The sequence below is a fragment of the Xenopus laevis genome, chromosome 2L (assembly GCF_017654675.1).
Source record: "Xenopus laevis strain J_2021 chromosome 2L, Xenopus_laevis_v10.1, whole genome shotgun sequence".
NCBI lineage: Eukaryota > Metazoa > Chordata > Amphibia > Anura > Pipidae > Xenopus > Xenopus laevis.
In genome coordinates this window covers 97,097,488-97,110,735 of record NC_054373.1, presented here as the reverse complement: position 1 = coordinate 97,110,735, position 13,248 = coordinate 97,097,488, and the positions used below count along the sequence as shown (strand labels likewise).

The 13,248-nt window shown below is 38.7% G+C and overlaps 1 protein-coding gene across 2 annotated transcripts in view; it reads right to left on the bottom strand.

The window, feature by feature from the left end:
- The window catches only part of ulk2.L (unc-51 like autophagy activating kinase 2 L homeolog), a 75,193-nt gene extending 62,426 nt beyond the window's left edge, over positions 1-12,767 (bottom strand). Inside the window, exons 1-3 of one of the 2 annotated variants that reach the window (XM_018246851.2) lie at positions 12,668-12,767; positions 10,969-12,319; positions 1,842-1,934 (exon numbers count right to left, since the gene is read on the bottom strand). In XM_018246851.2, the coding sequence (XP_018102340.1) occupies positions 1,842-1,934; positions 10,969-11,058 (183 nt within the window). In that variant the 5' untranslated portion in view covers positions 11,059-12,319; positions 12,668-12,767. Of the gene's footprint in view, positions 1-1,841; positions 1,935-10,968; positions 12,320-12,403 lie in introns of both variants that reach the window. The other variant, XM_018246850.2, reaches the window with a different exon arrangement.
- Positions 12,768-13,248: the final 481 nt, after the last annotated feature.

Sequence of the window (13,248 nt, the reverse complement as noted above, 5' to 3'; positions counted from 1 at the left end):
ACTTGTGCTTGATTTATTTAAAAAATATTTTGTTTGTCTGATCCCCAAAAATAAACAGATAATATATGACAGATCATGTGTCAAAATGCCATATGTAGCAAATAACACCAACATGTACAGTATATGGAAGATTTTAGTAAAGTTGCTACAAAGAGCCCTAATTCCACTTGTAGTATCAGTTGCAACCTCTACAACCCTTGCCATAGATAACATACTACTAAACAAATCAGATATACAGCAGTAATGTGCAAATATTGGTTTATTTGTGCCACAAACAAGCTGCTATGATTTAGCTAAAAGGACAAGGAAAGCCTTATTCATGGGGGGGGGGGGGGGGGGGCAACATTTTAGGTAACAGTGAACTAAAATGTTAAGTTTGTCGCGCAGGTCGGTGCTCCTGCTAAGAAAATACTGTACCGGCTGCCATTTTACCATGCTTTTGCAGTTGCCCTCTGCCAGCTATAGATTCACGCATGCGCAGCAGCATCAATGTTCGTGACTTTGCACTACGGGGCATGGGCGAATCTTAATCTAAATTTAAGTCTGCCATGGAACTAGGTAAGCAAAATACTCCATAATGATGCAACTGAAACTTCCTGGGCTGAACAAATATAGCATTTCTATTGACAGGGAGATGCCTAACATTTGTCGCCATTGCACAAAGAGGATTTACTTCAGTAGCGTAACTAGATCTTAATGGGCCCTACAGCAAATTATTTACCATGTCCCCAAAATGTCTAGATTGACTTGTTTTGCCAATATTTATAGAATGTGTATATAAATTAGGGCCTCAATGGACCCCTATACCTCCTGTGCCCCCCTGCAGTAGCAGGGTCTGCTACCTCTGTATTTATATCCCTACTTTCCTTGTCCTTTAACACCTTGACAAATACTCTATAAAAAGGCTGGTGTTAAGCCCAAAATGTTACATGTGTTTGACACAAATAAAGTGCTTCTGTATATTTAAATTCTAACAGGATGTATATAAGAAGAGAAGGCAGACAAGGGATACCTCAGTAAAAGGTTTGCAGCTCAACTAGCAGAGGGCATAACAATGATAATTGACAAATTTCCCCAGCTATCCACCTCTATAAAACACATCTACTTTATACCTTACTTTCCCATCTATTTTGTATTTTTGCATGTACTTAGTCTTTCTGTTGTATTGAAATCAGATTGGCTAATTTGCTGGCATATCATGGTGCATCACAAAGCCTTTACTTTATGTCCTCCTGGTTGCTACTTTCTAGCCCCTTGGTCGTGTTAATGTGGTAAAGGCCCGGGATAAAAACAGCCAATTATCCTACAGTGTCCTAATCTCAAACGTATTATCTATTATATATATATACATACTGCATACAGTTCTGGGAGCTCAAATATAAACCTCTGTGCTGTAATACATTTTGTTCATATTATGAGCCCAGAGCTCAGTCTACAATGCATAAAATATAGAGAAATGAAGATAATGAAATATAGTAAGCCATTATTTTAGTAACGAGGTGGTCTAGTTTGTATATTGTCATGCCCTACTAGACTTTACGGACTAGCTACTAGCTGTTATTGCAGAGACAACTCTTTAAGTTCCAGATGCATCTACTATATCTTGACCATCCCCATTATGCCTATTACCACTTCCCCTAATCATTATGCTCCTGACATTGATGTCCATAGTTTGTGCATTTTCAATGGGAGTTAGCATTAATTTGGGCAGACCAGGTGGAAGGGGCACAAACTGTCCATATAAGGTGACGTGTCTGTTTAATGAAGCCATAAAGAATACTGCCTACACAGTTTAGTATAAACAAGCATACAACCTGCAGGATTTCAGATAAACACCTTACCTTTAAAATCTTTATCTCTTTGCCGAGCAGGATCTGTGATTTGGACAGGTTTTTTTTATTGATGCTTTTAATTGCCACCTCCCAGTCAGTTTTCTGAAGAAAATAAAATAAAAAAAAATTGTAAAAATTGTTCGAAATTATTGTAACTAATTAAGCAGTTAACAAAAAGATGTTTGGAAAAACTGGCAGTAGCCGCAAGAAAGGTTGCCAGCTGATTTACAGTCAGTTATGTCCAATATTGTTGGCATGGTTTATATGTGAACACCACTAGTAAATACATGTCTAGCTGAAAATGTGATTATAAGCAGCATGCATAACAAAAACATATTTTGAAAAAGAAAACACAGGCATTTTAATGTATGTATGAGCCAGGTAAAGCAACCTGCCCAACTTCATAAATTCCAAATTTTTTTTTTTTTAGTATATCAAATAACAAATCTGATTCAATTGGATCATTTCAGAATAATTTCTGAATCTAACTAATAATGAACAAGTATAGGTTTCAGCATACTCCAAAAATACTTTCACCCCAATCAAAATGGCTAAGATCTGTAGTCCAGCAAAATTAAGACTGTATTTTTAAAGAAACATTGTTAAACAAAACTTTTCTCTGTCTCGCAAGGGTTAGAAATGAGAATTAAATCTGATTTGTGCAGTTAAAACAGGAAGCATTAAACAGAAATTCTACCATCAAATAACTAAACAGCAGTATGGACTACCTAATCCTCTTTAATTACTGTGCAAAATCATTATGCCAAAATGTGTTATTTCTAGGTTAGATAACAGAAGGTTAGAATGAGGCTAATAAGAAGGATTCTCAATGTTGTTGAATCTGTAATAAAGTTTGGGCCATCTACAATAATAATTAGGGTTGCACACAGCCTTCTAACCAGTCATTGCTTTAGTTGTACTTGCAGGGTAATGAATCCTGAATGTTTGAACAATGATAAATATCTATATTGATTAATATGAGTTTATTTAACTGGCCTAGCAATCGACCAGCCAGTTGGGCCGATTTCATAAAAGTTTGAATATCCATGAACCTTGCAAGAATCTCCTGGTTTTACAGATCAAACATTGATAAATCTGCCCGATAAAGTAGTTATACTATGGGTAGGAACTTACCTGTTCTGCTGCCTACCCTAGGCCCTTGTCCCCCCCACCGCAGGCTGGTGATTCTGGTGCTGCAGCACATGCAAGGTGCGGGGGAGAGAGGCTGGTTGTGTTGCTGAGGGCGCTCTGGAAGCTTGGCCCAGCATTGATAAAAGCTGGTTGTTTACCTTGACAACAAGCAGATCTTAAAGTGCATGCCCACCTTAAGATAAATCACTCCACTTGCATAAAGCATGCTAAATCAATGTAAACACGTTAGGCTGCAGAGTGTTCAAAGGAAAATAATACTGCTAGCAATATAATGATATCCTTGTTATTAGGGATGCACCGAATCCACTATTTTGGATTCGGCAGAACCCCCGAATCCTTTGTGAAAGATTCGGCCTAATACCAAACCAAATCCGAATTTGCATATCCAAATTAGGGGTGGGAAGGGGAAAACATTTTTTACTTCCTTGTTTTGTGACAAAAAGTCATGCGATTTCCATCCCGCCTCTAATTTGCATATGAAAATTAGGATTCGGTTTGGCAGAATGATTCGGCCGAATCCTGCTGAAAAAGGCAGAATCCTGAACCGAATCCTGGATTCGTTGCATCCCTACTTATTATTTATCAATCTGCATATGCGGGAAATCAATATTGCTGCAGGGATTTTCATTCTAGAGCATACTCTTAGAAATATGGCTTCAGACAAACTAGGTAATCAGTCTCACATTTAAAAAGTTCATATCATGTAAGTAACACGGCTTTATTTAATAAAAATAGCCAGTTATTACATTATAAATATTTCCATGACAAATCCAGGACAAAGGCAAACATTACTAAAGCTATCATAATTCCTTTCAAATACAGACAGAAAACAAGGTTTTTATTTAACACTTCAAATGTTACATAAATATTGCTTCAGCTATATATAAGATAAAGCAGGGGAGCCTTTTTTTTTTAAATATTGCATTTTACCAGCCTTAGAGGTACTTTCATCAGCATCAAAGTTCATAATTACAACACAATGGGCAGGCCTGATAATTACCAAAGAGCTGTTTTTCTAAAAATGATTGACTATTCCAGCATTCTTGTGATATATTGTAAATAAAAGTCAATAAAACTATTTCTGTTGAAAGTTGTCCTATTCTTTTTGATGCTTGAGATCGATTTTACATTTTTGCAATTCGTTATTGGTTTCAAACAGGAACCAATCCTTGCCAGCAGGCATTTAAGCATCGTTGAAATGTGTGGAAATGATTAAGTTTGATATATTGCAATGTGGCAGCAATTGGATATTTGTGGGACAAGAAATATGCAGCTGAATTTCCTTTTGTTTTGTTTGCAGAAGGGTATTATTTGTGAACAGCACCATAATAAGAGGTAGCATGTCCATGAGCTGGGGATTTGATCCCACCAACAGATTATTTTATCCTAACACACACTCTTAAAGGAATAGTTCAGTGTGAAAAAAAAACTGTATAAATAGATAGGCTGTGCAAAATAAAAAATGTTTCTAATATAGTTACTTAGCCAAAAATGTAATGTGTAAAGGCTGGAGTGACTTTATATCTAATATAATAGCCAGAACACTACTTCCTGCTTTTCAGCTCTATAACTCTGAGCTAGTCAACGACTTGAAGGGGGGCCACATGGTACGTTTCTGTTCAGTGAGTTTGCAATTGATCCTCAGCATTCAGCTCAGATTCAAAAGCAACAGATATGACCCGTGTGGCCCCCCTTCAAGTCTCTGATTGGTTACTGCCTGGTAACCAGTCAGTGTAAACCAAGAGAGCTGAAAAGCAGGAAGTAGAGTTCTGGCTAGTATATTACACATCCAGTCACTCCAGCCTTTGTACATTACATTTTTTGCCTAACTAACTATATTAGAAACATGTTTTATATTGCACAGACTATCTATTTACCCAGTTTTTATTTTTACACTGAACAATTCCTTTAAGAGACACTTTTTAATAGAATAACATTGATGGTTCACTGACTCTGCATTTGTTTACTTTTCGTACAGACTGCCTATGCCTCTCAGTAACACAAACGCTCTTTAGCCAAAGTTGAAACCCAAATTATTTTGTTGACAGTCAACAATTAAAACAAGGCTTTAAAGGAACAGTTCTGTGTAAGAATAAAAACAGGGTAAATAGATAGGTTGTGCAAAATAAATGTTTGTAATATAGTTAGTTAGCCAAAAATGTAATCTATAAAGGCTGGAGGAGTGAGTTTATGGCTATTATAAAAGAACAGAACCCAACTTTGTGGTTTTCAGCTCTCTAACTCTGAGTTAGACAGCGACATGGGGGGCAACATGGAACAAAACTGTTCAGTGAGTTTACAATTGATCCTCAACATGCAGCTCAGATTCAAAAGCAACAGTTATGACATATGTGCCCCTCCCCTCAAGCGGAAACCAAGAGAGCTGCAAATCAGGAATTCGTGTTCTGGCTATTATGTTAGACATCCAGTCACTCCAGCATTTATACATTAAATTTTTGGCTAACCAACTACCGTATATACTCGTGTATAAGCCGACCCGTGTATAAGCCGAGGTACCTAATTTTACCTACAAAAACTGGGAAAACTTATTGACTCGAGTATAAGCCGAGGGTGAAAAATGACAGATCAACCTGTTCCATTGCATACCTATACTATATACTTGCTATATAAAACTGTGCAGATGAAGCGACAAATAACTAGGTCGGACATTTTTATTTTAACCAGATCCAAAAACAGTGCAGTTCTGAGAACACTCTGTGCCTTTATACATTATAACAACAAACAATGTGTTCAATGCGATGTCACAGCATCCACACGCAGCAATGACATTTATCCACCCCCTTGCAATGTTCCTCAAAAAGAAATCTTCCATTTCCCCGGGTAACACACACAGGGCAATAATGGGCATTGTCTCTCCTTTGGCAGAGGCTCACTCCATTCAACGAGTAGCCACACCAGGCCATATGTGGGCAACCTTCCATGCTGTCACTCACATCGCTACTTACATCAGCAGCCTCCTTCCTATACAGGCTCGCGGCTCGTTCTGTGGACAAACAAATTACTTCCCCGCCCCATCTGTTTCCTCTACTGTCTTACCTTTAGCCGCACTTGGCTGCTGCGGCTGTTGGGCAGCAGCGAAAAAGAGATGGGCCGCACGTAGCCGCAAAGAAGCAGTGTGAGGAGGACGGGGAGCAACCGAGCCATGGAGGCAGAAGACCGGAACTAGCTAGTCGGAAAGGGAGGGCTCTGGCATTCTGTTTCCCTTGCATGCGCTTCAGTGTGCAGCGCACCGCTAGTGCGCACACGCGAAATATCTGACAGTCCAGGACCAGGTAGTGGCGCACTGGGAGGACGGGGCAGCTAGTGGAAGATCCGGCCGGGAAAGGGGGAAGCGGCACTGCCTCCTCTGTGGACGCCCATGTACCTAGCTAGGTAACTTTTATACTGACTCGAGTATAAGCCGAGGTAGACTTTTTCAGCAGATTTTGGGTGCTGAAAAACTCGGCTTATACTCGAGTATATACGGTATATTAGAAACATTTTTTTTTTTGCATAACCTATTTACCCAGTTTTTACTTTTACACTGAACAATTCTTTCAACATTCTTACCATAGAGGTATAAATATCAGCTGGTGATTTGGTCATATCACAACGAAGATCTGAACTGAGACATTCAGATACTGATCAGGACAGGTTAGAGGGTCAGAGGCCTCTACAGGATTCAGTGTTTATTTGACTGTGTATAATGGGAATAGCCCCTGAAACTTCTCGTGCAGAGAAGCAATCTAGTACCCACATAGAAACATTACCATTGTATCTAACATGAACATTCTAATATAACATTGGCTCTGTATCTTTTGTAAGACTTCTTACACTGATTTTTTTTGTGTCTGTCTATATAAACATCCTGTAGTGCAGTCTCTTCCTGTTGTTTTTCACATATAACTTTGTCGCAAGAAAGACTAAATGCTACAATGGCAGTAAAAGCATAATTAATCATACAACACCAAATACTACACCAGACAATAAAATAACAATATATATATATATATATATATATATATATATAATACACAAAAGCCATGAATATCCTGTAAATTATATCCTTATAAACGGTGAGTTCTGATGTCATCAGTTATAAACGGTGAGTTCTGATGTCATTTCTCTCACATGACTCATTGAAATTTGTGTATTATAATTAATAAAGTACCCCCAGTTGCAAAATATGAGGATATTATAAGTTACCTCGGAGTTCCATGACCTGTATAAAAACACTCGGCCTTCGGCCTCGTGTTTTTATATGGTCATGAAACTCCTCGGTAACTTATAATATCCTTATATTTTACAAGAGGGGGTACTTTATTCACAATATATATATATATATATATATATATATATATATATATATATATATATATATATAGATATATATAGATATATATAGATATATATAGATATATATAGATATATATAGATATATATATATATATATATATATATATATATATAGATATATATATATATATATATATATATATATATATAGTTTCCATATTCAGCTGTTTGACAAAAAAAAACAGAAATCTCACAGACTATCACAACCAGTTTGTATAAATTTGTAAATCCATACCAGTTTGTATTTATAAATACATTTTTGGTTAAAAACTAAGCGAAAGAAGTGAATATGAAAAAATTAATAAGTTATATAAAATGCAAAAACCATACATAACCTGTAAAATATAACCATACAAACAGTGCTTAATGATTAATCTTGTGCATTATAGTAAACATTATAGTAAATTATGTTACCCCTACTTTAAAATATAAGAATATTAGAAGTTTCCTAAAATAACTGCAACCTTGTGCCTTTCTATGGTCATTAAACTCCTTAATGACTTCTAATATTCTCATATTTTACAACACAAGGTACATTATGCAAGTCATGCAAACCACAGCGTGCAGGTCAGACCTGTGAGATAGGGCCACATTGCAGCCTTTGTCCTCTGAAGCTCCCATCATAACCCTCACAAATACTGTGTGCCTAACACAGGCAGTGTTGTATTCAGAAGGGCAGATGCAGGGCTCTGCACTCGAAACATGCTTAAAGGGGAGTTATCGCAGAAATTAAAATTTAATAAAAGCTTCAGCATACCCAAATCAGAAACATTATAAATACAATCAATTAAAAATTCTGTACCGTTTCTGAAATAATCAGGTTTATCTTCATTATTTCTCTCTCTGCATCTGTTTCTTTATTCAGAAGTTGGGTGTCAGATGAATGATCAAACATATTTTATAGGGGGCTCCTCTTGCCTAGAAGATGTATTAGAGCTCACTCTATTAAAATCACCAGACTTGTCTCTCTACATGCAGAATTTGTACAAAGGCAGTTATTTTGTTAGATTTTGTTTGTACTGGAATCAGTTATTTCAGTGAGCTCTAATTCATGTAAATGTATTTGGAGTGATACAATGTTAACAGAAAATAAATAAAGTACATAAGTAAGGGCAGGGGCACACGGACAGATTCAGCGAGATTTAGTTGCCTGGGGACTAATCGCCTCTTCTGCGGGGCGACAATCTTCCTGAACTGCCTTCCCCCTGCTATAATGAGAAAACGCCTGTGCCAATGCACTCGCGGCGCTTCGATTTCCGAAGTCACCCGAAGTTTCCTCGTGAGGCAACTTCAGGCCCTAAAACAGGAGTACATAAATACTGTTTCGTTTTATAGCCCCAACATATATTTTACAGCACTTTACAAAGATTGCACATCTTTCACATCAGTCCCTTCACTAGTGGAGATTAAAATTTAAATCCCTAACACACACACACACATTATAGTCAGTTTTATCAGGGGCTAATTAAACTTCCCTTCTCCTTTGAAGTGTGGGAGGAATTACCAAAATCATAATTTAGACAAATCATCAGCATTAACTGAAGCCTGTGTCTGCAAATATGCTGTTCATAATGAAGGTGTGAGCCTGCTGTTGTGACAGAGGCCAAGTGTTTTAAAACAGTTACCTGTGAGAGAGTAATACACACGCTGAACATTCTGCTTCTACAATCTGCTCCACTGTAAGCATTGCAGTGGTTCTCACTTTGACTCAAGAATACCCCACACAACTATCAATTCCATAGTATATAATATTAAAGGGATACTGTCATAGGAAAAAAGTTTTTTCAAAATGAATCAGTTAATAGTGCTGCTCCAGCAGAATTATGTACTGAAATCCATTTCTCAAAAGAGCAAACAGATTTTTTTATATTTAATTTGGAAATCTGACATGGGGCTAGAGATTTTGTCAATTTCCCAGCTGCCCCAAGTCACGTGACTTGTGCTCTGATAAACTTCAATCACTCTTTACTGCTGTACTGCAAATTGGAGTGATATCACCCCCCTCCCTTTTCCCCCCAGCAGCCAAACAAAAGAACAATAAGAAGGTAACCAGATAACAGCTCCCTAACACAAGATAACCGCTGCCTGGTAGATCTAAGAACAACACTCAATAGTAAAAACCCATGTCTCACTGAGACACATTCAGTTACATTGAGAAGGAAAAACAGCAGCCTGCCAGAAAGCATTTCTCTCCTAAAGTGCAGGCACAAGTCACATGACCAGGGGCAGCTGGGAAATTGACAAAATATCTAGCCCCATGTCAGATTTCAAAATTGAATATAAAAAAATCTGTTTGCTCTTTTGAGAAATGGATTTCAGTGCAGAATTCTGCTGGAGTAGCACTATTAACTGATGTGTTTTGAAAAAAGCATGTTTTCCGATGACAGGATCCCTTTAAGTATTTAGGCTCCCAAACTGACTGTGGGGCTGCCACCCAGGTACATGTTGCTCACCTACCCATTTGATACTGCTCCCAGGAGCCTCAAAGCAGGTTCTTTTTTTTCCTGGCTTGGAGGCAAGACTTTGAGGAATAAACACCATGTGCACTACCAAACAGAGCCCACTGCAGGATGCCAGCAACAAATAGCCAAGCACAGTTCTTATTTGGCACTGCCTAGGATTCATGTTTGTGTTGCTTCCCAACACTTTTTAGATTTGAATGTGGCTCACAAGTTAAAATAAAACGTTGGGGACCCCTGGACTAATCAGTGTGTAATGCTTGTTTTGATGTAATAAACAATTCTAACTGTCCAGTCTAAAGGTCATTTAGGGTAAGGTTAGAGATGACAACTAATTTTACTCTTCTACATGCTCTAATACTAATTTTACTCTTCTATATGTTCAGACTGAGAGCCAGTTAGCATGAGATTTGAAGTGAATGCTTATTTTACTCTTCTAGATATTATCAATATATACAAGGCCAGTGAGGCAGAGTTTTAGGCATAATGCTCCCCCAAGGTCCAGTCTTAAAGGCCACGAAGAGTGATATTTTTAGTGAAATATTTACATCATGTCATGTCAAGAAATTACAGCAGAAATGTTTTCATAAAGCTGTAACTTTGTTAAACATTAAGGTGATACTGAACAATCTGTAAACTACAAAGAGGTTTGAAAAGCACTGCTATAAGGCATTTATGGTCTACTGTCCCTTGAAGATAAACAGCCACTTTGTTTAAAAGCAACATGGGAACGGATCACTAAATCTGGGAGTAGCGCTTCAGACAAACCTGCCAAGTAAAATTTTTTAAAAGAAGGAAAACCTTATTTTTCAGCTGGCTGCTTTAGTTAATTGTGTTGATTCTGAGACTACCAGGTATAAAGTGACATGTGCACATATTTAAAAAAAGGAGCAAATATAATATTTTTTTTCCATTCAGCCTATAACTACATTGGAAAAAGGGAATTACCAGCAGACAAGACACCATGCAAGTGTGGTAAAACCCTGTGCGTTTATTGAAGTGTAACGTATAACTACATTGGCCCATACAGCCAAACAACATGGTAGATAGTTTAACTTTAATCAGTAATGCGAAAACACAAAGAAAAAGAATATTAAGGTGATAACCAGCCAACGCAAGTAGCATAATTTGAGAATTACCATGCAAAATAAGTTCTGCAATATCATTACCTTTCTGTGACGCCCTTTAAAGACGACAGCAAACGCCCCATGGCCAATAAGATCCTTTCTGCTGTACTCAAAATCTCCCACCACCTCCATCCTTCAGGTTGTAGCCACAGAAAAGCTCATTCAAAGTTCCAATTTACAGTTTATTCCGTGGCAGCTTATCTTTTGCTCCTTCCACAACCCCAAAATTAATTGGGATATTTCTTTTTTGAAACTGTAGATATTGACCAGAAATGTTAATGCTACCATTCTGTGCATCCCCTCTAAATTGCTGTGCTTAACTCAATGGATTTGAGGGGAAGATCATTAAAAACCAGAAGAGCACCAATGGGACGGTGAAAGTTATTATGCCTCAAGTCAGTAACATGATGGTCATCCATCTACAAATCCTTGGTCAGAATTGTATTAGGATTCTTTAACTGTACCAGCACAAACGGCATGTAAACGGTGCATAAATAATGTCCATAATCTTCTTGATTTCTCATAAATCTTAAAACCAAGGTAATTGGGGTGCTGTAAAGGGAAGATGCTGGTAAACTTCAGAATTAAGAACTGGGTTTATTTTCTTACACAGAACCCCCAGATAGATTTTACTGGCAAGTCTTAACGGAGAAGGGCTTGGTCCCAGGCGAGTGCTGGTGCTCCTGCTGCAAGATGCTGGTGTAAGTTTACTGACTCGGTGACCAGAGATAGAATTTCATATTCGTCCTACCCTCCCATGCCTCTGTTAATGCACATGGATACACAATACATAGTGTTTCAGAATGCAGAAGTCAAAACATGTTGTTGTGCAGATTTAAATGTGACAGCCAATGTCTCCACCCTTTCACAGCCACACTGGGAGGGCACAAGCTGCAACATTAGGGGGCTGAATCTATTGCGACCCTGTGCTTTGGGGGGTGCTGCTTCAGGGTAATGCTTGATGACAGGTGCTGCAGCTGTAACAGCCTCAATAAATCTTCACAGTTGAGGGTCGTCTTGTTTCTTTGTGTTTCTCGCCCAGCACCATGTACCAACAATAACTCTACGGCTACAAGTGCAAAGAACTGGAAAGTATTACAGCTGGTTACATTTATTATTTGATGACTGGGGCACAGCTCCAAGTTATATTTAATCCAGACACGAGCAGGGCTGCTGGTAATAGACCTTGTAAACAGATGGGGCTGTGTTCCTTTCCGCCTCTTCGCTCGCTCCCACAGTAAGCCTCAGAACTCTCACTAACGTCACAAGCGCTGCGACACTGCTTTAATAGGACGCACAGCAACCCCTGCTTCGCATCAGTCCGCTCAGACAAAAGAGTGCGCTACTCTTTTATGACTTTTTTTCAGGGAGAAACGGGTTCTTTCTCTACAGCCTGAAATGATACAGTACAACATATTAGACGCAATGTACTCAACCTTTCCATTTGAATGGGCAACTGATAGGATTTTAGACCTACTTTTTTTATCGGGCTCTTTTGTGATGAAAAGACTTGAATGAAACCAGGCGGATTGATAACCTTTTAGGAAATCGCACTGAATTTAAGTAGTTCTGCCCTCTCCCCTCCCCTTAAACCCCGTGCATTTCTAAGAAATCCTTATTGCACTTCCCCCACGGCCACTGCTGGTAACAGTTATGCGAGCTCCTCTTACTTTGTGCTGACAGGCCCTATCCTATTCATCCTCCTCCCTTCTGCCATTTAACTTATGCGAGCTCCTCTTACTTTTTCCTGACAGGTCACAGCTTCCCCATTCAGCCTCATCTGGGCCCTCCTCTATGCGATGTCACGCCTTAGGGGCTACAGACTTGTTATTACACAGCCTATAAGAACGATGAAAGAAGGCCGTGGCGTGACATCGCTCAGAGGCGGGGTTAGATATGACATTGCATTGAGGGATGAAGGATGACATCACAGGGAGGCGGATGAATGGACCAGGTGGGACCTATCAACACAAAGTAAGGGAAGATCGCATAACAGTCATCAGCAGTAGGGGTTGGTTACAATAAGGATTTCTTAGCAATACAGATATTTCAGTCGATGAGGGAGGACACGCTTCAGATTTTCAGACAATTGTCCTAAGATGGATACCGTACCCATCCACGTTCTTATTTCCCACTGACTTCACTTCCGCTCTGAGTCAAGCAAGGACAGTGACAGGGTGGGTGGGTGATCTTATCGGCTCTGTGACAGGCTGTGACGTTGGTGCTGGCACATGTACTGTTGCTAGGGCTGAGTTCACGTGTTTCTGGTTATCATGTAATGACAAACATAGGAACATGTAATCAATAGAGCCGCCATGATCT